The sequence below is a fragment of the Dreissena polymorpha genome, chromosome 9 (assembly GCF_020536995.1).
Source record: "Dreissena polymorpha isolate Duluth1 chromosome 9, UMN_Dpol_1.0, whole genome shotgun sequence".
NCBI lineage: Eukaryota > Metazoa > Mollusca > Bivalvia > Myida > Dreissenidae > Dreissena > Dreissena polymorpha.
In genome coordinates, this window is record NC_068363.1 from 56,147,102 (window position 1) to 56,169,777 (window position 22,676).

Genomic DNA, 22,676 nt, shown 5'->3' on the forward strand with positions numbered 1-22,676 from the left:
ACATTTTTTATTTAATCTCCTCTTGAAGCCCTATGCTGGTTTAAACAAATTTCTAGAGGGATGATCCCTGTTTTGAATTTGGTCCGGTCCGTTGCATGTGAAGGTCACAAGAAATGAAACAGTAAGGTTAAAGATTTTATATAAATGGTGTGTTGGATCGTGTTACCATACTCAACGATAAAATAACAATCCCACGGCCTTTTTTAATTTGTTTTGTGACATCAGACTGTGTTCTTTTAAAAAATTGTTAAAATCAGCGCATTGGTTCCAAACTGGCCACGCTATTTTACAGTGACAAATATATGGCCTTCTTAGCCCTGTTATGTTTCGCTCAATATCGTTTCTATGATTCTATTTACTAAAAAATCTTTGGTGGTGAGATAATGTGCAAGAAAAACTAAATTAAAATATGTTGTTTTATTTTATCTAGTTGCCATGGCATAAGGATAAGAAACGTGGTAACAACAACCGTCTTAAACTTCGGATTCGTCTTTTGGTATTCAATCCGTTCAAGTGGTATCGAGGCTCGTGTTGGATTAGCATGCCACACGTTTTAGTTTTCATCTTGCATATATTCAAACTCGTTTTGACTACCAGTGCGGTAATATACTTTTCATTTATATATATATATATATATAAATATATCAATACATTGTAATATATGTGCATAGTTTACTTTCATTAAACTTCTTGGAACAACAAAGTCACAGATGCTTGCGAATTAATAACTTGTGAACGAATTCATCTATGAAAACGACGGTTCTTTAGCGCAATCTTTTAGACAGAGTTGAAAATTGCAGTATGGGTCGAATTAAATGGAAAGTTTTTTCTTTTTTCTTGCTGTTAAGCGTGTATTTTTACTTTAAAGAGATTAGTTTGGTCTTTGTGTTACAAGTGTGGTCCCTTTGAAGTCTATTTGACTGTTCGTTTACAGTTCCAAGACAGAGCGCACGTTTTTAATCATGTTATGATGTACAGTTGAAAATAGGGAATCAGAACACAGCCACAAATTATGTACGATGGTTTGCTTCCTGATAATGTATCATGAAGTTTTATAATTCATATATGTTTTAATAAAGTGTTATTATTTGACTACTGAGCAAAGTTTTAAAGGAATCAGAATATTTTGATAACAGGAATAATACTGTAAATGTTTTTTATATTTAGAATAGTAAAGAAACCTACTGGCCTAATAGTTCCAAAATACGTACAAATTTTAAAATACTGATTGAAATCTGCCATGAACTATTTATAACTCTTAGTTTTCATACAAGCAATAGCAACTAGTGATGCCTAAGGAGTACATCAAATAAATATTGTACATTCTCAATAAAGATCTCTAGTAAATGTGTTGCATCAGTATTTTGCAATTTAAGACGGTGTGTCGCGCGAAAAACGTGTTTCAAATGTCAAAGTTGTATTACTTACAATTGAAAAATAAGTTTCGCTCAATAATGCCTCACTTAGACTTATAGGTGTTTTTATTTAAATTCAATGTCAATGTTCCTATTACTATAAACTGAACAAGATTTTCGCTCATTAACTTATTGAGATATTGTTGTTTGACTTTGTATTAAAAAACCTGAAATCAATGCTTTGCAAGGGATGACACATTTGTTGGACGCGATATGGTCGCGGACAGTATGAAAGATAAACTGAAAGTATTACAAAACTTTGCAAATAACTAAATATAAAAAAGTGTTCGCATTGAATTTTAATCTTAATAACGATGTATTATTTAATAATCCCCAACTTAGTATACACAGGAAAGATTTACCACAGTGCCCTTACATGTACCTTTGTATTGATTATAAAATGTTAAGTGACCAAAATTACTTTATCCAACAATCTTCTTAAGAATTTAGAAATTTGTTGATAACATTGGTCAAGATATATTGAAAAGTATTTAATATTGGTGCTTAACTTAAAATAAGTAGCATATTAAATTACTTGGTAACACTATCAAATGGTGCTGAAAAAAATGTTCAACTTTTGATAAATTTTAAAGCAAGTCAATTGAATATTAAATCGTGCTTTACAAATCATAATATACACGTTATATATAAAAAATACTTAAACAATGTTTCAGTCTCCATCACAATCCTTGTCATACTTTAGTATTGCTTTTCGTTACCGTCAATGTAACGGATATTTATTGTAGGTATTCTTGTTTGGGGCATGTCGTGAGCAATTGAGCAATGCCATAACACATGGTCAGCTGGCCCTCAAGCACAATTTGCTGAAAGGTTGGTATGCAAGTAAGATTTCAATCTTATTGCAACCTTAAGGCATATCTAAAATTGTATGTTATTAGCCGATTTGAGTAAAAAATAAATTCTTAAATAAATTAAGAAATAAGATGAAATATTGAGTTTAAAAAATTGCGTATGTTTAGGAAATGAAATCGAAAAGTGGTTTTCTAACCAAGGATCTGGAAACGCCGTAAAATACAGATTATTGATTATTCTGTCGCATAATTATAATGCAAATGTTCAATATGTTTACAAATATTATTTTGGTATGTAATTTTGGCGTAATAATAACACATGCAATTGAATAACACAACATGATTATATTAATAAACTAACTCTGTGAACCCCGCGTATGCAATAAACTATTTAGTCACATGTATATACTGCATGCGGATATGAATGGTTTTTAGAAGAGCTGTATCTAAATAAAAATGATCAACTGTTCCGATCTTTATCGTATAGATAATCAATCCATTTACCCAAAATTGTCAAAATATGATTCCGCTCCGTTCACCTATGGCGATGCATTATAATTCACGTTAGCATTAAGTGCTGATGTTGAGGATTGTCCTTCGTGCGTCAACCTTTTCATGCAAACAAAACACCGCTAAATATTTTCACAAATCATTAATAAGCGAACGTTGATTGACCCGATATCAAAAATATTCGTACGTTAATTTGCTCTAAATATGTAAATTACCAGATCTAAAATATATCTAAAAGGTGTAACAAATGTTTATGCAATCTCAAGGCTAAGTCTCATGTTATAATATAAAATGCTATATAGGTTATGTAAAATTATTTCTCAGATGGGTAACTTTGGGTAACAATCTGACCTAAGCATCGGTAAGTGTGGTTTCGACAAAATGACTTAAGCGACTTAACATCTATTCCTGTAAAACCACAGATAAAAAAATTGCATGTTCATCGTATAATATAGATACACTGTATTAACTTCACTCTGCTATGCCTACGGGATTTGTTGGACAAATATCATTGTGATTGTTACTCAAAAAAGCAAAGTATTATCTTTTTATTCGAAAACAAGTTGAGAAAATTGTAATGGATCGTAAGAACCAGAACCAGCTTGAGATTGTATATTGAGTTGGTGAATCAAGTTCACCGTAGAAAAATATTGAAAATGGTTTTGTACATTTAAATAAGTTACTGAAACGCCATTAACATATACTTTATAATTATGCTTACCTACATAGGATTGTATTTGACATACATGAAATCAATGTCACTGCTTATATTATATATACTCATATTTAACACTCGTTTGTGTTATATCAATTAGGCAAACAAATACATGTTGTCATGAAAATATAAAATAATAATCTTGTATTACTCATTTGGGACTGCACCTGTGGACAATGTCGATTTCACTATTACTAACCATGTAAACAATTCTCTCAAAAACTTTGAAACCTAATATCAGTGTGTATTTACATAAAAAGCACTATATCAAAACCTACAATGCGAGTTTATATGGAGGGTTGGTTCAAGGTCATGACTAGTATATATACAGAAATCGTAACTGTTTAATTACTTAACAATGTTTGAGCGTCTGTAACAACACTTCATACATAGACCTCACCACGGATTTCAATAAAATGGTGATATTCAATGTCAAGATCATGTTCACAGAAGCAAATATGCTTCGGTTTAATCACTTAAGAACAAATTAAGTTTTCAACACCAATAAAAATACAGAACAATGATTTTAACTCAATAACATTAGCCAAATAAATAATTTAGCTATTCAATAAAACCTCAAATATCTACCCTTTATATTAAAACCTTGCTTGGAATTGCATACACAGTAAGTGGTGTCAAAATCATCGTTGCAGAAATATTTATATAAACGTTTTATTTTCAAACTTAGTCAAATATTGAGCTTTTAAAATCAAACTTACATATATATCTTATATTACGGTCTCGCTTGCAATAGCATATGAGATATGGACTTACTAACACAAGATCAATTACTGTCATTTAACATCCAATGGACGGAATTACGTAACTTCATACATTGAATACACCATTCAGCATTTCACATGATTGTAATAGTTTTTGTAAATTCTAATAGGGCTTTTACTAGGTATCGATGATGTTATGGCCAGATACAAATTGGAAGACATAAGATGAAACTACATTCTTGATACCTTCTCGCGAGATTCTGACATTGATTTGTGGATAGCGAGAGGATTACGTTTGCCAATAAAACAAAATACTCCATTACCTGTTAGCAACAAATGCTTAAAGTTTATTGGCTACTCCTTTTTAGTAATCGACATCGATTAGAGGTCTTCTGCAATAACGTGTGCCAACAACTAAATTGTGAACATTTTTTGTTTAATTTCGTTTCGGAATGCACAGGGTTCCAATGTTGTAGATATTGGTTCAAAGCTGTCCAAAACAGTAATGTACGGGTATTGTTAACTTATACTTTTTCGGTGAAATAACGCGATACTAGGTGTATATGCTATATACGCATTACTTTACCAATTTTACTTTTAGGATACCTTTTCTTCAACCACAATGCAAAAGAAATTTGCTAACTGGTTGATCCTCTTTTGTGTGTCTATAAATTCGTCTTCTTATAACAATCAAGGTCGTAAGAGAATGGTTAAAATTTTAATTTAAAATTTAAAACTTAAATCTTCGTTTAGGCTATGGGTTGTGCAATCATGATTGGCCTTAACATAAATGCATAAGCTTTTTACAAGTATTTATTTAATTTATTTTTGTGTCGATGTGTTTGTTGTGATTTCCATTTTAAAAGTTACTGTATATAAATTAATTCAATACGTTAATTTAACGTTCTCACTGTGTTCATGGACAAGCTTACCCTTGCGCTACGGTCTATACGCAATAACTGCCAGTGGCATTCATATCAATATATATTAAATAATAATTTCTAAAACAAATTGTAATTTCTTGGGCTAAACTAAATATTCAAAAGAATAAAGACAATATAGGAAAAGATATACTTTGGAATAATTCACATATTAAAAACAAACACACTGGTCTTTTGTTTTACAAAAAATGGCATGACAGAGGTTGACCTTATTTAACATTTGTATGACAATAGAGTTCTAGATTTCTAGACTTTCGATCGCATTAAACAACTATATGATTTAGAATATACCGAATTTCTCAAATATTATACATTAATTCAAAGCATCTCATTAAATTGGAAAGCTGAATACATGAAATATCAATTATCATAAATCCGAATACCTAATTATACTGATAAACCAACAAATACAAATCTGCAAATTTATTTACTCCAAATTGATCCTATTAAAAAGTCCGGACACTGTTAAGTTCATTATCAAATGGAAAACACATTTCAACAAAGATCATGATTTTAAGAGTATCTTTGTTAAACCTCTTTTGCTTACAAACGATACTAAACTCTGAGAATTCCTGTATAAATATATGATCAGAATTATTCCAAACACTAGCTTTTTACTGCAATGCGGGCTTTAACCCTCAAATGTATGTAATTTTTGTTACATGACGTTTGACTCACGATCACTTGCTAGTAGTATAAAATTATTTCTTTTTTTGTCGCGTATACAGTAAGCATTTGTAAGTTTTAATAAATTATAGGCAAAATAGACATAGCAACATCGATAGTTTCAACATTTAAAAAAAACTTTGATTCCAATTATAATCACAAACTTGTTTAAACTGGAATGATTATTCAAATGTTTTGTGTTTAAAATGCAAATATCATTACTTTTTTGTTAATATACGACTGAGGAAAGGAACCCTACTAGCATAGCTATCGTTCCAATTTTATAAACTTTAGATTCTTGTAACTTATGTTGTAAAACACATTCTTGAATAAATATATTTAAACCAACATCGATGGAGCTTATTGTTACTTTTTTAATTCTATTTATGTATAAAACTTGTGTTGAACTCATGATCTACTTGTATCCCGTAAATGAATTGTTTAATAATTATAAAGAGTTACACTGTAACATTGTGCTTTTACACACGCATTAATCGGCGAACAATTATAAGCCCAAGTTATTCAATAAAAAGGGACGATAAATTATATAACTGTACGAAGCTTATTGACTTCAATTGAATTTTGGTTGAATTCTATGATTCCTACGTTACAATAGAACTTTTCTTTTGAATTCTCGAATTGATGTTATTAAATTTTAATATAATAGTGAAAATTTTACTGCAAATTACTTCATATAAAATAAATCTTCTACATGTATGTATAGATACTTAACCGATCATTTTGATTGTCTTTTATTTCAGTCTTAAACATACCACATGCGTTTTCAATTCAATTCCGATTATCTTTTTAAGAAATTATTGTTTAAATACATATTTTATTTTAGAGTACGAAACACCGTCGACCGGCCCTTTTGCCGTGTATAAGGTAGATGATTTCATTGACAGAATAAACTTCGCAGTCGAAGGGGTAAATACTATTTTAATTACTTAGGGAGCAAAAGGCACTGACTGTGATACCACATTTATATTCCATTTTCAGATTGAAATAAACGCCTAAGAAAGTAATGTGTGTTTATTAAGTGTTAACATTAAACATTTAAAGATTTTTCACAGTGTACGACTGTTTTTCATGCATTTGTCAATATGGAGTTTTTGACGTGATGTTAAGTATTCATATTCGATTGCAGTACTACAATATGGAATATCAAGCTGCGGGTAATTTCAAGATACTTTCCGTTGACCAACTGGATATGAGCTTTAGATACATCGCTAGTTCTGACTCCACTTTGGAAATCAAATGTAAGGTTTTATCATTTAACAAAACTAGTGTTCACGAAGACTTTTAAACTTGAATATTAACCTGCGTTTTTAAAGCCACATAAATACGACAAATCAACGAATATTTTATAAAATATATCGCAAAATAAAATTAATTAAAAATGAGTGTTCCTTATAGCAGTAGATAAACTTTCAACGCTATATATGGTCTGGTAACATAGATTTAAAGAGATACAAAATGCTTATGTTTATTGCTTGTGTGATAATATATTCCATGTAAGTTTCCCGCGACGATATCCGAACATATACGAGCGACCGCGCGATTTTCTTCGGACAGCGTCGGAAGCACGACTTAGTTCTGAAGAGCTGCCCGAAGTAAATCTCGCGTTTGTTCCTAAATGTTCTGATATCGTCGCGGGAAATTAACTTTTATGAATCTTGCTCACACTATTGTTTCTGATGGTATCTTGGCCGAGTTCAAAAATGGCTTTGGTTCTATTAGTCCGTTCGTATATTCGACAAGTCTTTGCTATTATCACTTATGACCGGGCCCTGTTTACAGATTACGTTTATAAAAAAAAATCACTTTAACTGTTGGGCCGCATAGGGAGGAATTGATCATCGATCAGTTCTTCTTTCTTTCTATGACAGCACCACCGAGAGCTATTTTTTCTCCTAAGATATAATTACAAGAAAGCACAAGTGTGCGCCTATAGCATCCTTACCAACGAACTGACAAATTATACCATAATCACAGTAGGAAGAAACATCAACCCCATAGTGCGAGGCATCAATTAACACCTCACCAAATCCGCAAAAAATACCTACAGTGGTCAGATAGAAATACAATCCATACTTGACGCACGAATTACATGATGCGCATCACCAACCGACTCAAGCAGCAGAGGAGACTGATAACAATACCATCAGAGAACATCAAATTCAATCAACGAATAGCTAGAGAGAATAAACATCAAAACTTAACATAAAAAGAGACACCATCAAGCTTTGAAAACTTACCAAATCCATACATGACAAACGTAAAATGAAGAAGAAAGAATAACCGTGTTTGCTAGAGCGGCCGAACATGCTTTGGCTTACGCAAACAAAAGGGAAAGCAGCACCTCAATACCCAGGGTACTAGAGTAAGAGGTCGTCCTGCAAGTAAAAACAGAAATTACCATCACAGATAAAAATGCGCGAAAATTCATTACGAAAAAGATCACACCAGAGGATATGAAGAAAGCTAAATATCCAGGCAATACAACAGCACCAATGAAATAATCCAACACTTCGGCAACACAGCCCTCCAGAAGCTGTTGATCATTGTCAATGCCAGTTGGTTGCAGAACTCTAGTGCTACAAAGAGGCCACAGCGATTCCTGTCCTGGAAGAAAAGATGACACTCGTGAGTGACCGAACATTTAACATTGTTAGCTAAAACTGCAAGACCATGGCCGCATTGCCAAATAGCGCAAGCAATTGCAACTATAAATAACGAGTGCTAGGGACAGCCGGTTTGAGATACAATAGATAGGGAAGAATAGACAACACAGCTTGCCCAGTTTAAAGGATATCCATCCCAGGCCCAAAAGGGGCCATTGCTGTCTTCATAGACCTACATATAGTCTTCGATAGACGTTCCCTTTATGATGCTTCTCCTAAGTGGTATAAAGTGCAACGTGTACCGGTGGACAAACCGTAACAACCGGAGAGTTTGTGTCACGGTAGACGGTGCCTGTGGTCAACATTAACTTCTGCGTCAAAGGGTCCGACAAGAAAAAGGTTAGTCACCGCCTTGTTCATATACTTCCTCTACTAAAGAAAAGTCGAAAATACAAAGGTTTCAAGTAGATTAAGTATGCCAGGTTCAGAGAGGATTACCTTATGCACAGCACATTGAGTAGCCTATAAATAGAGTGACTCAAAAGGTCCAGCTTAATCTGGGAAAGACAAAAGCATCTTGAAGGAGCATCCGAATCAGCCGCCAACAAATATAATCGCAAAACCGTACTGACGATCTGCCTCTGGAAAATTAAACAAAGAAACATCACCATATGCATACAAATATCACCATAAAGTACTTGCTTATTGACGCGAGCATTAACCCCGACACTGACCATGCTCGACGAAAAGTACCGCCAGGAAGCATCACTAAGGGCCTACACAGACGGGCAACCAACAAATGCAGTTAAAAGTTGTGAAACTGGAGCGTACGTGAAATATCCAGACGAACATTGGTAGTGAGAGCCAATACCAACAGGTACAAACTACAGAGCTAAGGCTGCAAATATAATAAACAGCAAAAAAGGCCGAGACTCACAGATAGTCTTGTTAATAGAGGCTTTGTCAACCATGGAAGAGGCAACAACAAACAAACTACGCATCACAAAACACTGCACACCATGAAGTGTTTCGGACCTGTAATCAACTGGGTCGTGCTCACCGTGGAATTCTTGGAAATGACATTCCAATCTATTGGAAAGCATGCACACCATGTGGTGGGGTAGTCTTCCTTTTATGACAAAAAGGCAAGCGTTGAATAATCTAGACGTCACAGTTAGTTTTTAAGAATGATTCTGAGATTGGCTCAGAAGAGTTGTCTTATTAATATATAACCATTCAAGTTCACTTAGCAAACCCGCTTAGTGTGTACACTGAAAACAAAAGCAAAGACATCCATCGTTAATATATATTTTGTTTCGTATCATATTTGAAAGTTTGAAAATTTTCATTTTTGTTTATAATATTTTCAACAAACACGCATGATTCTTTTACGGAACGATTAGAGGCATTGTCAATCGGTAAAGAACTTACCGTGAGCACTAAATGAGCAATGAATTGACATAATAAATCGTTACATATTGTCTTTTAGCGGCATTCAAATATATCGGGTGCGTGAACGCTCCTTTTTTATTTATTGATCGCATATAAATCGTGCGTTTTATTCAAATATTCGTTGATATCCCTTTAAAAAAAATAAAAATAATATCTTTTGTCGGGAAAGGTGTCAACAGACAGTGATGGTGGACAAATATCATTTTTATACAGAGTTTAAAATGTTATCTTTCGATTTACAGAAAAATACGATGTATATCACACTATAAGATTAGTTGTTTTTTCGAGAACTTATATATTATTCTCTATTGTGTCTAAAGTTAGTGCGTGCTTGCATATAGGACATCTTCTATTACAGCATCCAGCTTTGAACCAAAATACGGTCTGACAAACGTTACTAAGAATGGGCATGCTGTTTACAAATACGATGTGTTGAGAGAGCTGGAATATTACAACTTAACGGGCATATTTGACAAGTACATGTCCTAAATAAAATATTTTCTGCAAAAATATATTTTAAAAGAGTCACTTGTGGTTTAAAATGTTTTTTATATGCATGCCTTTTGCAAAGTGCTCCCTGTATATTCATCGTAACTTGTTATTCACATTTGCAGCACACTTGATGTAACTTTGACTGCGTCATTGCATTCATTTCGTGTTCTAAGAAATGATGACTTCCTGTGTCTACGGATAGAGATAAATGTAAGCAGCGTTAAACCTTAATCCTAAATAAATATTGTATTATCACTGAATCCCGAATAATGCTGAATAAAGTAGTTTACAACCCAACGCGCTGTTGTTTTAAAGCAAACCATGCAGCATGATTGTTAGTTATTGTTCAATAGTTAAGATGTTGTATTCACTACTGATATAGTTACTTTAAGTTATAGCAGACTATTATATGTTATTTGTTTATTACCAAACGCTGGAAAATAATGATTTTCAGTTATTAACGTTGATATTTTTTTGCATAATTCAAATCGACCATACTTAACATGCGCTATTGGAATAATACTGACTTCCTTATTAGATAGAGTACAGCGATATCGACTTCAACGGTGAAGTGGCCATTGAACTCCAAACTACCACGACAACAGTTGCATGTCAGCGGATGAATATCAAAGGAACTGGTAATTATTAATTAGTTATGAATGCACAAAGTAGATGATTTCGCTTATAAAGCGTCGATAAATATAGAAGTCTACATGTAATATGAAATGACTAAACATAAATTGTCATGAATTCGTGTAGTTGTATCGCTAATGATTTTAACAACGCAAAACAAGACGTATAATTGCGTTTATTTATTTACACCCATTCCAATGTCAGTTTGCGTTTCATCAGAGTAATTGTCATTTGTAATATTTTTACTTAAATTTTGTCCGGAACATATCTTCAAATAACTGAATGAGCTTTCATTTTGAAACTTAATATATATGTATGTCTTGTTTAAGGAACCGTAACAATGTTTCTATTATTTTAAGAGGTATCGTCCGGTGTAATATTTTGCCCTTAAATTGTGTGCGGATCATATTTGAAAACTACCAGAGTAATAAACTTCAAAACTTATCAGGTAGGGTGATATCATTGAGAGGACGTGTCCTACATTAGATCCGCCGTAACCCTTTTTTTCAATGTTGTCAGAGTTTTTGTTCGTTTATTTTTTTTCTGATGCCCGATGCATTCCTCAAAAACAAAAAGAGTCATCAACTTGAAACACTAAAGGTATATACAAAAATCTCATTTGAGCTTTGGACAAAGGAGCCATCATTATCTTGTTTGAATTATTAGCTTTTGTTTACTTATTTGATAATTTGTCCGGAGCGGTTCTTGAAAACTGTAAGATTTATCAACTTGGTAAGTATATTGTGAGGATATGCAGTGAGCGAGAGCTAGAACTTTTGCTTCCTTGTTGTCAGAGTTTTGTCCATTGTTTATTTTTTTAATTTAAAGTTTGCCCGCTGTCGGTTGCACACATTGAACACTAGCAAACATAGATTGTTTAAGGTAGATAGATCTCATTTGAGGGAAGTAAATTACACAAGTACACACGTAATTACTTATTGCTATGTTTTTATTTCATACTTTTATTTTGTCGGTAGTGATCAAGAGTTATTACTCTTGTCTCCAAAGATTTAGAGTTATTTGCGATTGTTAATAAATTTAAATAACATTTTATAAAGCCAAATCTTTAAATTTAATGTGTATTTAGATCACATAATTTTTGTTTATTTGACAGTTCATATTGTGTGCCCTTTTACATTTTTTAGTTGATTTAGACAGACAAACCACTTACCCGATTTTATACATTGCTAAAATTGGCTAATATTTTATAAACAGACGAAGTTGCCGCTGAGCAAATCATATCTGCAAAAAATGTAACTGGCTGTATTAGAATAACTACAGAAAAAATGACATTTTCGTTTAAGAAAAAAAGACAGCTGAAAGTTGGCTACATATTGGTTTTGATCTATTTGTTGTGGTCCAACTTATGCATTCAGTCCGCTTCAAAAAGCAGAATTATTTAGACTATTGACAATATAAAAAAATCGATTTTATATTTATTTTTGTAAGAAATTAAATTAAGAAATAGATTAAGCAGTAATTCGTGTTTTTTTATTTAAGTGTTCGAGTTTCACTGGAGAACATGGGATAATAAAACATTAGCAGGGATAAGAGAAAAATAGGAATGTCACAATCTTGATATTTGTTTAAGACTTAGTTACGTTATCAAATACTAAATTTCGTTTTCTTGTGATGTTTTCTTCACATTGTTGGAGAATCACTTAAAGTTTCCATGTTTTTCTTTCAGATGCGGCGATCTGTGACGGGTACACATTCATTTTTTTCTTCTTTGTTCTTGTTTTTGTCGCTGCCACCCTTCTTCTTGATGTACTGAGTTTTGGTATTGGATTCGTCATGTTTTGCAAGTATTGTCGTAAGGTATGTATTTAATTTGAAGTATTATATTCCATTCAGAATACATGTCAGTGCTATTCACTAATAAATTTGTAACACAAACAAATACTGTTATATTAACACAATATGAAAATAAAATCTTATATGACCACATGTGCTTACGAACACAGCTTTTAAGACGGAACAACGTCGAGTCAGCGGTATTTATTTATGTTATTAACTTAAAACCATTTAAAAGTTGTAAATAAATTGATGCACCGACGGTTCCATACTTTCTGATAATATCAGAGATAAAATAACATTCGACGATGTTAATGACACGCTTGTTGTTTTGTTGTTTAAATATGGATTTTCGAACAGGTCTTTAACAAAGTTGAAAATCTGGCTAAAATAATGGGGTATGGCGGGCGTGCGGACGTGCTGGCGGGCGTTGTCAAATTGGTGGTTTCCGATCGGTACCTTTAAAAGTTAAGAAGGGAAAGTTAGACTTGTTGTAAACAACTTTCTCTGTATGTTGAAGTGCTCTAATAAGTCTAATAACAAGACAATATCCTAAGGCTTCTGTATCAAATTGAGCCCACTAAACTTTAGCTCAGGTTATAAAACTTACATACTAATGAGTGCCACATAACTAGATTGTTTGGTGTATACGTGTCCTTTTTACTGCACTGGGAAATTTCTCGATTTGTGTGTCTGGCTGCTTTTCCTTAGACAGAAAGGGGGCCCAGGGTGTGTTGCTGAGATTGATAGATACAATGTTGACAAGCAGAGGTACCAAAGAATGCAGATGAAGAAGGAAGTACACATGTTTTTGTATCCTAATACGTCACAAACAAATGCAACTCCGAAAACCAGCGCTGACGAACGTGATTTTTGTAGGCAACCAGACTAGGGCAGAATAAAAGCAAATCTAAAAAAAATAAATGAAAAAAGATACATTCACTTTCCAATATTTTAGATCTTATACACTACATGTATATTTTATTGCCACGCTCTTGTTATAAAGTATCTAATATTTATTCGTTTCTTTTCTGCCATTTTATGAGACATTATCACCTAACTCAGCTAATTAATGCCGGTCCGGAAAACCCTGCTTATTAAAGTAGGAAACCTATTTATGCAACAGTTCCCAGATCTTCCCTTCTATATTAGACCATATAAATAAATAAATATATATATATATATATATATATATATATATATATATATATATATATATATATATATATATATATATATATATATATATATATATATATATATATATATATATATATATATATACATATCATTTAATGACGCATTTTAGAACATATGGACATGGGAAATAAATATAACACTAATATAATTATAGTACCATATTACCCATAAGTTGAACCGGATTCGATGTTGCCTTGGTGTCTCAAACTAGAACGACCATAATTTACTTGCCACGACTCTTAGAATCCTATGAAAAGAATTAAATGGGTAGTCTTCGGTCGAGGCTCCATATGATCTTACAGTTTTTCCTGTACGCTAACATTTTCAGTGGTTTGTTATGTCCGCACTCTTAGGGAATATGTTTCGCCGATTATTCGACTTCCCACATGGCCACTTTGGTGACGGCACAAGATAAAATAGTGTGTGCAGGTGACTTGTTTGGAAGATGATGCCCTCGTTCAGACTGACCACGTCACGATACCAACCCTTTAACGTTAAGAAAATGACCTGCGCTATTACAATAAGATAAACTTATAACTAACTAGACTGGGAGAGAAACTAAGATGTGTTTGTTTTTTAGACAGTGTATGACACATTAGCAGATAATCATAATTATAGAATTATCAAATAGTAAAATACTGGAGTACAAATCAAATACTAAGTATCTGCTAGAAAGAATATGACAGAGAAAGAGAGATAAACACATATGAATGTAAACTTGTCGAAAGAGTTTTTAAACAACGCTACATGAACGAACTTGATTGAAATCCTTTTCGCAATATAGAAAAGTGTCCCAAAAAAGGAACCAACACAGCTATATAATAGTCGCTAAAAAGCACAAGTTATTTGGAAGAAGTACTTGAAAGTCCCAAACTAATAATATACAGTTGTAGCTTTAATGATCTCTCGAAGCGGCATCGACTCTTACTTACCAGAAAGTAGACACTAGTCTCGATTCGTATTTAATGATAAGGTAGTCATATTTCGTTAAAGACCCCAAGCTTTGATACTTAGCTATCTACCATGCACGTGTTAAATGTTTCGGGGATTGTCAATGGTAGCGTAATTGAAGATTATTTCAAGGAAAGTAAAATTATGCTTTCTGGGTTGATATCGTCAGGGTATTCGTCCAAAGTTATTTATCATGAGTTTTTTTTCAAAATTACGTCGAAACAAGTTATCCCGATTTTGAAAACCTTATCCTGATTTCTTATGGTTGAATCTTGTATTGTCAAATATTGTGTTGGCCGAACATTGAGATTTAGTGGGTAGTTTTCCGCTGTATCGAGCGAGATAACTAAGAAGATTCTCGTCAAATATCTTAAAGTCAATTAATCATACTGTATTGTAATCTACCTGTTTTATTATAGAAATGAAGTAGTTCTCTCCACAACAAGACGAATACGTGGACCTTTTTGTGTTCAATTTGTGTAAACTTCACTTCATGTTTTAAAGTTTTAAATCAGATGATTGAAAAATAATGATGTAGTCCTCTTCAATGATAACATTGTAGTCGGACCGACTGACAGAGTGACTCAAATTTTCCCAAACTTCATTTGTGGACGTACAAAGATCGTTTATGCGCTTTTTCAATTTAAGCACCAAAACATGTGTTTCTTATAAGTTACTTCGTAGAATAAGCATTCAAAGTTTATTTTGAGATGCTTATTAAATGCGTACAAAAGCCGTGTAATATTTTAAAACGATCGCCTCAACACATGCATTATCTCTCATTAACATTTCCATCACATTTTATTGAACTTGGTTATCGAATTAAAAAAAAGTATATTGGTAAGTTCCCTTTTAAGGTAACTCAATGGTAGTTTGTTGCCATTGTTTTATCTTTCTCAAAATCTTTTAAAAAGTTTGTATCTTGTTTCGAGTTGAAAACATTTAATTAACGGAAATGCCATTGATATTAAAAGAAAAATAGACGATATTGTGTAATCGATTTTATCGCAGGTCACTTTTTCTCATAATATTTATAATCAACACATATGTAATATGGTAAAATCGATTCCACATCATTAGTGATAAATTGCAACGACGGTATCCTATACAATATCAGTCGTTAAGTCGGTGGTGTTAATGGCATGTTCTTTTAGCTATGTTCTGTTTACCAATTAAAACAAAATGTCAAAGTTTGAACCATTTTATGGGTTTTACGTATGACCACACTTGGCCGTTATTGCGTACACCTATCGTCATATTTGAGTTTTTTTCTTACATTAACGTCGATTGAATCAAATGTACCCCATCGAATGTATAAATATTAAAATATTCAAAACCACCGTAAGCCACTTGTGCAATTCTAACGTTAAAACTATAATAAAATAATAACAAACGGCGCAGCTGGGCCGGACAACTATATTTGGCCGCTGCCTATATAACATTTGAATTTTCGGAACAACATTTCAAAATTGTAACGATATTTTCTTAACAAACCAGCGCAAGCGTATGTGTAAATGACGATACTTACCCACAAGTGCCTCGAGTTGTAGCCGGACGATATCAGACTTTATAATTGGTGCGAGAATGTACTCCTAAAGGTATACTTGTACTTTCTTATGCACACATATCGCATTCGTCATTTTTCCAAGACGGTGGACAATCGAGAAAAAGAAATAACGATTATCAACGACACTGGCAAATAACAATCGAATCTACGCCATGCATCATATAATAAGTCGTGATTTGTGAAATGCGTGTGACAATCAATGACAAAGACAACGGTTTTAAAACGAACAAAAATATAATTATAAATGTTCACATTGATTGTATGTCAAGGAAACGACAGTATTTCAGAACTGGAGTTTAGTCTACTCGCAAAGAAAACATTTTAACCAAGATTGTGGTTTAAAAATGGAAAACGCTAAACATGGTGTGATTTGTATGTTCTATGTGGATGTGTGTGTAAGCAATTTCATATGTATTATCATCTTTATGTTTTGCACAATAAACATTTTAATGTAATATCGTATACTTAAAATAGAAGATAATGAAAGGAAAAAAACATCAAATATATTTATTTAACTCAGTTTTAGACAGCAATAGCACAACATCACACTGATGTGTTCATGTATTTTAGTTGTGCATGTTTTTCCCCATACTGCCAATAACGAGCTATTTATTTCCTAAATTCCAGCCCCCCCCCCCCCCCAACATACGATTGTTTACATTAAGATTACAGTTAAGAAGGAGTATGCCGTCGATATGGATTTTCATAATGTTGAAATTGTATTTTAAGAAGCATAGGATTAAACTTTTCATTTCGGTAAACGCGTCGTTCATTAAGTGTTTGATGAATCGATTGTTAAGCTCTGCCTCAAATACTTGATGTTTGTACATAATAGTTTCTTATCTAGAGTTTCATTTTAATTCAGTAGTTTCAATAGTAATCGTTGTTCAGTGATGTGTCGCTTACTTTCATTCACAACCATTGACACTAAGTCTGAGTTTGGACGCCGTTTTGTTCTGTTTACGACCAGACACCGGATCCAATTTTAAAATTTAGAAAATTTGGATCGAAGCCGATGTATTACATTAGCCCGGCGGATACGATTAACGGCCCACCCGTGACGTCAATGTGTTTCTTTTTATAGTTTCATTATGCATTATGGTATGATATTTATATTTGAAACTTCGCTTTTTTCCTATCATGGTATGTTAAATCTTATGATCAAGTTTGATCGATAGCAAACGTGGCATTGCTCAGAAAGTTTAGATGAAACACTTAACGTTTGGATTTGCAAAATATTCAAAAAATTAAATTAAATCATATTATTGTTAAAACAGGTGTTGACCATATCATTTTTTATGACCAAACTCAAAAGAAACGGAACCAATACAGAGTTTATTCATCATCAAAGCTGACATTTTGCTAATGATTGAATACTTTATAGATTGCATTTTTTGTTGACCATATCATTTTTTATGACCAAACTCAAAAGAAACGGAACCAATACAGAGTGTATTCATCATCAAAGCTGACATTTTGCTAATGATTGAATACTTTATAGATTGCATTTTGTGGGTTCTACTTATAATATGTTGACATTATTGCACCGCCGTGGCTTTATCAAAGTACAGTAGTTTTAATCGGTCAACGTGGCACAATTGATCGTCGAATTACCATTTTTTAATAAAATGCAGTACAACTTAAATAAGCAGTTGAATAATTATGCGAGTTTTTCCCTTTGTTTTCATTATTTGTAAATTATACTAAAAGAGCGAGTATCAACCGTCTTGAGCATCTTAAACGGAAGCACTTGACTGTCGAGAAATGCCCTATGGCGACATTAGAATACTGGGCTGCGCAGACAAATATAGTTGAGGTCTGATCAAATCAAAACTGATTATTGTAAATTAATACAATATTTAAAAAAAAAAAAAATAAAGTACGTATTCACGGTGCCCATGGCACTTAAACCGATGCCATTAACAATTCATCGGCGAATGGATAGGCAAAATATACCAAGGACGACAATAACCCGTCGATGGCGTCCTTTTGGCGTCAGACATTGCTCAATTGGTAACTCGCCCCCCTATATCGCTGTTGGTTTCGGCATATACGAGACATTCAATTTTCAATTTCTTTATTCCCCGATAGATACAGTACCTAGTTGGGCACCAAGAATGTATTCATCAAAACGTTTTTAAGTGAACAAAATTTGCGCCTGCTCTTAGTTAAATTTACTTGTATTGTTTTTATTATTAATATTTTAGATTCTTTGTTTAAATTGTACATGTACCAACAGATATCGAACATATTTATTTTCCATTTTTGTATATTAATATTTTATTTGTTTTTATTATTTTGTTACTGGGTAAAATATACGGTGATCATATACATGTAGATGAGTGTAAATATTTATGATTTCGTTGTTCTTTTTTTTCAGGCGAATATAAAAAACTTCGGCTCCCATCTTATGCGTTGGTGGTCTTTGGTGTCGATTATTGGAGATTTATGCATTTGTATTGGGCACAGTCTTCTTTATACAAACAACAAAAGGGTAATAATACACGTGTTAATAGCGTTACCCCCCCCCCTCGCATAGTATAGGAGATAGTATTGTTTCAATTGTTTCAATACCGACAAGAATGTATTATCTGCAACGTTTTAGGCCATGTTTTCTCTGTGCTTTTAGGGCGAAATGAAACTTTGGTCATTTGATGAAATTGCTTTCTTCTCTGGCATAGGATGTCTGCTTTGTTGGATCGGCGCCATGCGGTATTTGAAAATAAACAGGAAATTCTCGGTAAAATCAATATTATTACAAAAAGGCTAATGTACAATAAGTATATCTATGTACAACACGGCTTTGATCACTGACATCACATAGTTCTGAACAGTTGTAATAAAACGATCAGTAAAGAAGTATTTCCGAGCAATATAAAAATTAAAAGAAAAGACGATACAAAAGATAAATAGATGTTGAAAGAAGATTAATAATTTGTAATGTCGTTTTTGTAGTGTAAATACTAAATTTATTATGTTTGGATGATTTAATATTAAAGAGTTCTATTCAGCAAACCCTCTGCATTTTTTATATTTCAATACAACTTTTTGATAATCATCCAGTGGAATTCAATTAATAACAGTTCATACATATGCTGTACACAAAGGTAAATCGATTTATTTTCATTGAACATAAACACGATATAGTTAAAATGGTTAATTTTTACAAAACGGTATCCAATTCATATGGTAAAATCACGAAATGCCTACACGACATCACTGTTTCTGGCATTGTTAAGAATAATTCTTTTATCATTGCGAACACGTACTTAGTTAAGCAAAAATTGAAAGCCGGCCTATGCAGCAATATTGTAAAACAAGCTTTCCAAAAATTGAATGGATGTCATATATCTTTTTAACCTGCAATAGGTGTAAGATATAATTATAGAAAACAATCAAGAATAACCGAAGTCGCAGTTGTTACATGTTTGGTTCAACGTTATGCTTTCTGTATATGTTATGTTTACAGCTTCTGTTTCATACCATTTACTACGCTAAGTCAAACATTATGGCATTCGTAGTATGCACCGGGATTCTGTTTGTCGGCTACTGGGGGTGTGCCTTTGCGACGCTTGGAGTTTATCACCCAAAGGTAGTGTACTCATACGTAGCCCAGTAGGTGATTCTACGAAAATAAAAAGAAGTTTATGTAGTTTTTTCCCTGCAATTGCTGTTTTGAACTACACGTCTGTCGCTAAACTTTAATTCTGGATTTCTATTGTTTTATTTGTGTCTGAATTAACATATTTAATTCACAGCTGTGTTTGAACATTATCATGTTTATATTGACATTTGCAAAACTATAGAACTAGATCACGTGTATCATATTTATAATTAATGAAAAGATCGTGTAACCTACCGAATTATAGCGTTGTGTGGTTGAATTTACCCGATTCGAATACCCTCTGACATTAAAACCCTGAATTAAGTATGACCATAATTAATCTTAGTCAAAACACGGTGGACTGTGTTTGTTTTATCCGACATTGTATTTTGTTTTACCATGAGTTACGATGATCCCACAATGGTTATTATTGCTCTATACGTTCCCTCTGTGTCATTTAAACATTGAAATAGTGTTGACCCTCATAAAACGATTTGGAATGATTTGTTTCTAAACTATGGTCAATTTGACTATGATTTGCAATGATTTGACTTTGGTCTGATCATGTTCAAAGATAACATTATTATACCACGAAGCAAAGTTAATTTTAAATATTTACTTAGCGTATTGAACATGCGCTATTAAACTTTAGTCTAGATCTCAATTTATTTGCAAAATTAAATATTTGTATGATGTTTGCGATGGAGTGTGTACGCTTATAAATATTTTCATGATTGACAAAGACTAATTGTCATTCCATTTTGTTCGAACATGATAACAGGTCAACACTATTTTTCATGTCACGAAACCCTGCATAGACATAGACATGTTTATTTAGTAATATAGGCCACCGGCCAAAAATGCAGCATTTACAAAATATATCAGGCAGAGTGATACATAATCATATAATCATACATTTTAGAACATTTAAGCAAAAAAGAACAATGTTTCTGAAATGATACACATGATTAAAATGTTAGATAGAGCATTACAAAAATATATTCAAGTATGTATGTTTAAAATTTCTTTTCTTCTCACAAGCGACTTATGCAAAAATTTAGCAATCCTTATTATATTATGTTCATCTTTTAAGCATAAGATAGCATAAAACATGTGATGAGATCGGTTTCCTAACCAGTCAGGTTTGAAGAATGTTTGCCTAAATGTTTCGTATTCATTACATTAAAAAAAGAAATGATATTCATCTTCAACTACGCTTATATTATTTTTTACACATAATGGACAAAATCTTAAATGTCTATCTATTGATAAATGTCGACCTTTCTCAATCATAAGATCATGCGCTGAGCAACGAAAACTTGACAAAGTTTTCCTTAAAACAAAAGACAATTTTATATTCAGATATTGTTCACAGTACAAATCAGTTTAAAAAAATCTATAATGCAGTGTTTTAGGAGAATTGTCAATTTTTGATTTCCATACTTGAAGATAACAATCTTGTAATCGTGTTTTGAACAGATGTATAAAATTGTCTTCATGCCCGACACCTTGAGCAAACCAAACATAACCAAATCCATAACTAAAAAGTAATTCTCTGATATGACTAGCCCATGTCCTTCTACCTTCATCATCTAAATCTTTTAACATTTTATAACACTGGTTCGGATATCTATGATTTTCCATACGGGTGATTTTCAACCAGAACTTGATGCAATTTGACATATATGTTATACATAAAGGAAGTCTACCACATTCTCCTAAAGCTAAGATATCAGGTGTGTTTTGCGGTAAATTACAATATTGTTTACAAAATTGTATTTGTACTTTTTCAATTTTATCTACATATGAATAACCCCATATCTCGGACCCGTAACAAGTATAGGTTAAATCATGGCATCAAAAACTTTAAAAATATCTACAGAACTTAAATGACCAAATTTACGTTGATATCTAAATATACAAGAAATTAATTTTTTACTTTGCAATGCTAACATTTCTTGAGTTTTTGACCAAAGAAGTTTTGGCGTTAAATAAACACCAAGATATTTATAAGATGATACAATATCAATGTTTACTCCACAATATGTCCAATTTTCAATTTGTTTAACAACACCGCCATTTCTAAATACGATGATTTTTGTTTTATCAAGATTGATTTTCATATCAACAGATTTACAGAATTTTTCAATTAAATTAATTTGCCTTTGCAGACGTATGATGGTATCAGAGAAACTGGAAACATCGTCAGCAAACATTAAAGCAATTAACTCATTTATATCTTCAGAGACATAAATACCATGATCACATTTTGAGTGCAGATATGTAACTAAGTCATTTATGAAAATAGAAAAAAATATGGGACTGGCCATACAGCCTTGACTGATTCCAATATTACATGGGAAAAATTCCGTCAATCTGTTATTAACCTTAACACATGATTTTAACTTGCTATTCATCGATTGAATAAAAACCAAAAATTTACCATTAACATTTTTTCTTGCAAAAGCATTCCACAGTTGTTGATGTTGTATGCTGTCTAATGCTTTTGCAAAATCTACAAAAATACAATAAAAACGATCTTTTTTCTTAAATAAATACTTTTGACAGAGCTCCATTA

General features: G+C 32.5%; 1 protein-coding gene across 3 annotated transcripts in view; it reads left to right on the forward strand.

Annotated features, from left to right (window-relative positions):
* Positions 1–22,676, forward strand: part of LOC127845331 (mucolipin-3-like) — a 49,204-nt gene that overhangs the window by 21,672 nt on the left and 4,856 nt on the right. For 2 of the 3 annotated variants that reach the window (XM_052376189.1, XM_052376190.1), the window contains 10 exons: positions 2,162–2,246; positions 6,626–6,708; positions 6,929–7,040; positions 10,216–10,333; positions 10,472–10,559; positions 10,888–10,987; positions 12,670–12,800; positions 18,875–18,988; positions 19,124–19,234; positions 19,964–20,086. In XM_052376189.1, coding sequence (XP_052232149.1) covers positions 2,162–2,246; positions 6,626–6,708; positions 6,929–7,040; positions 10,216–10,333; positions 10,472–10,559; positions 10,888–10,987; positions 12,670–12,800; positions 18,875–18,988; positions 19,124–19,234; positions 19,964–20,086 — 1,065 coding nt within the window. Of the gene's footprint in view, positions 1–2,161; positions 2,247–6,625; positions 6,709–6,928; positions 7,041–10,215; positions 10,334–10,471; positions 10,560–10,887; positions 10,988–12,669; positions 12,801–13,136; positions 13,781–18,874; positions 18,989–19,123; positions 19,235–19,963; positions 20,087–22,676 lie in introns of those variants that run through there. The other variant, XM_052376191.1, reaches the window with a different exon arrangement.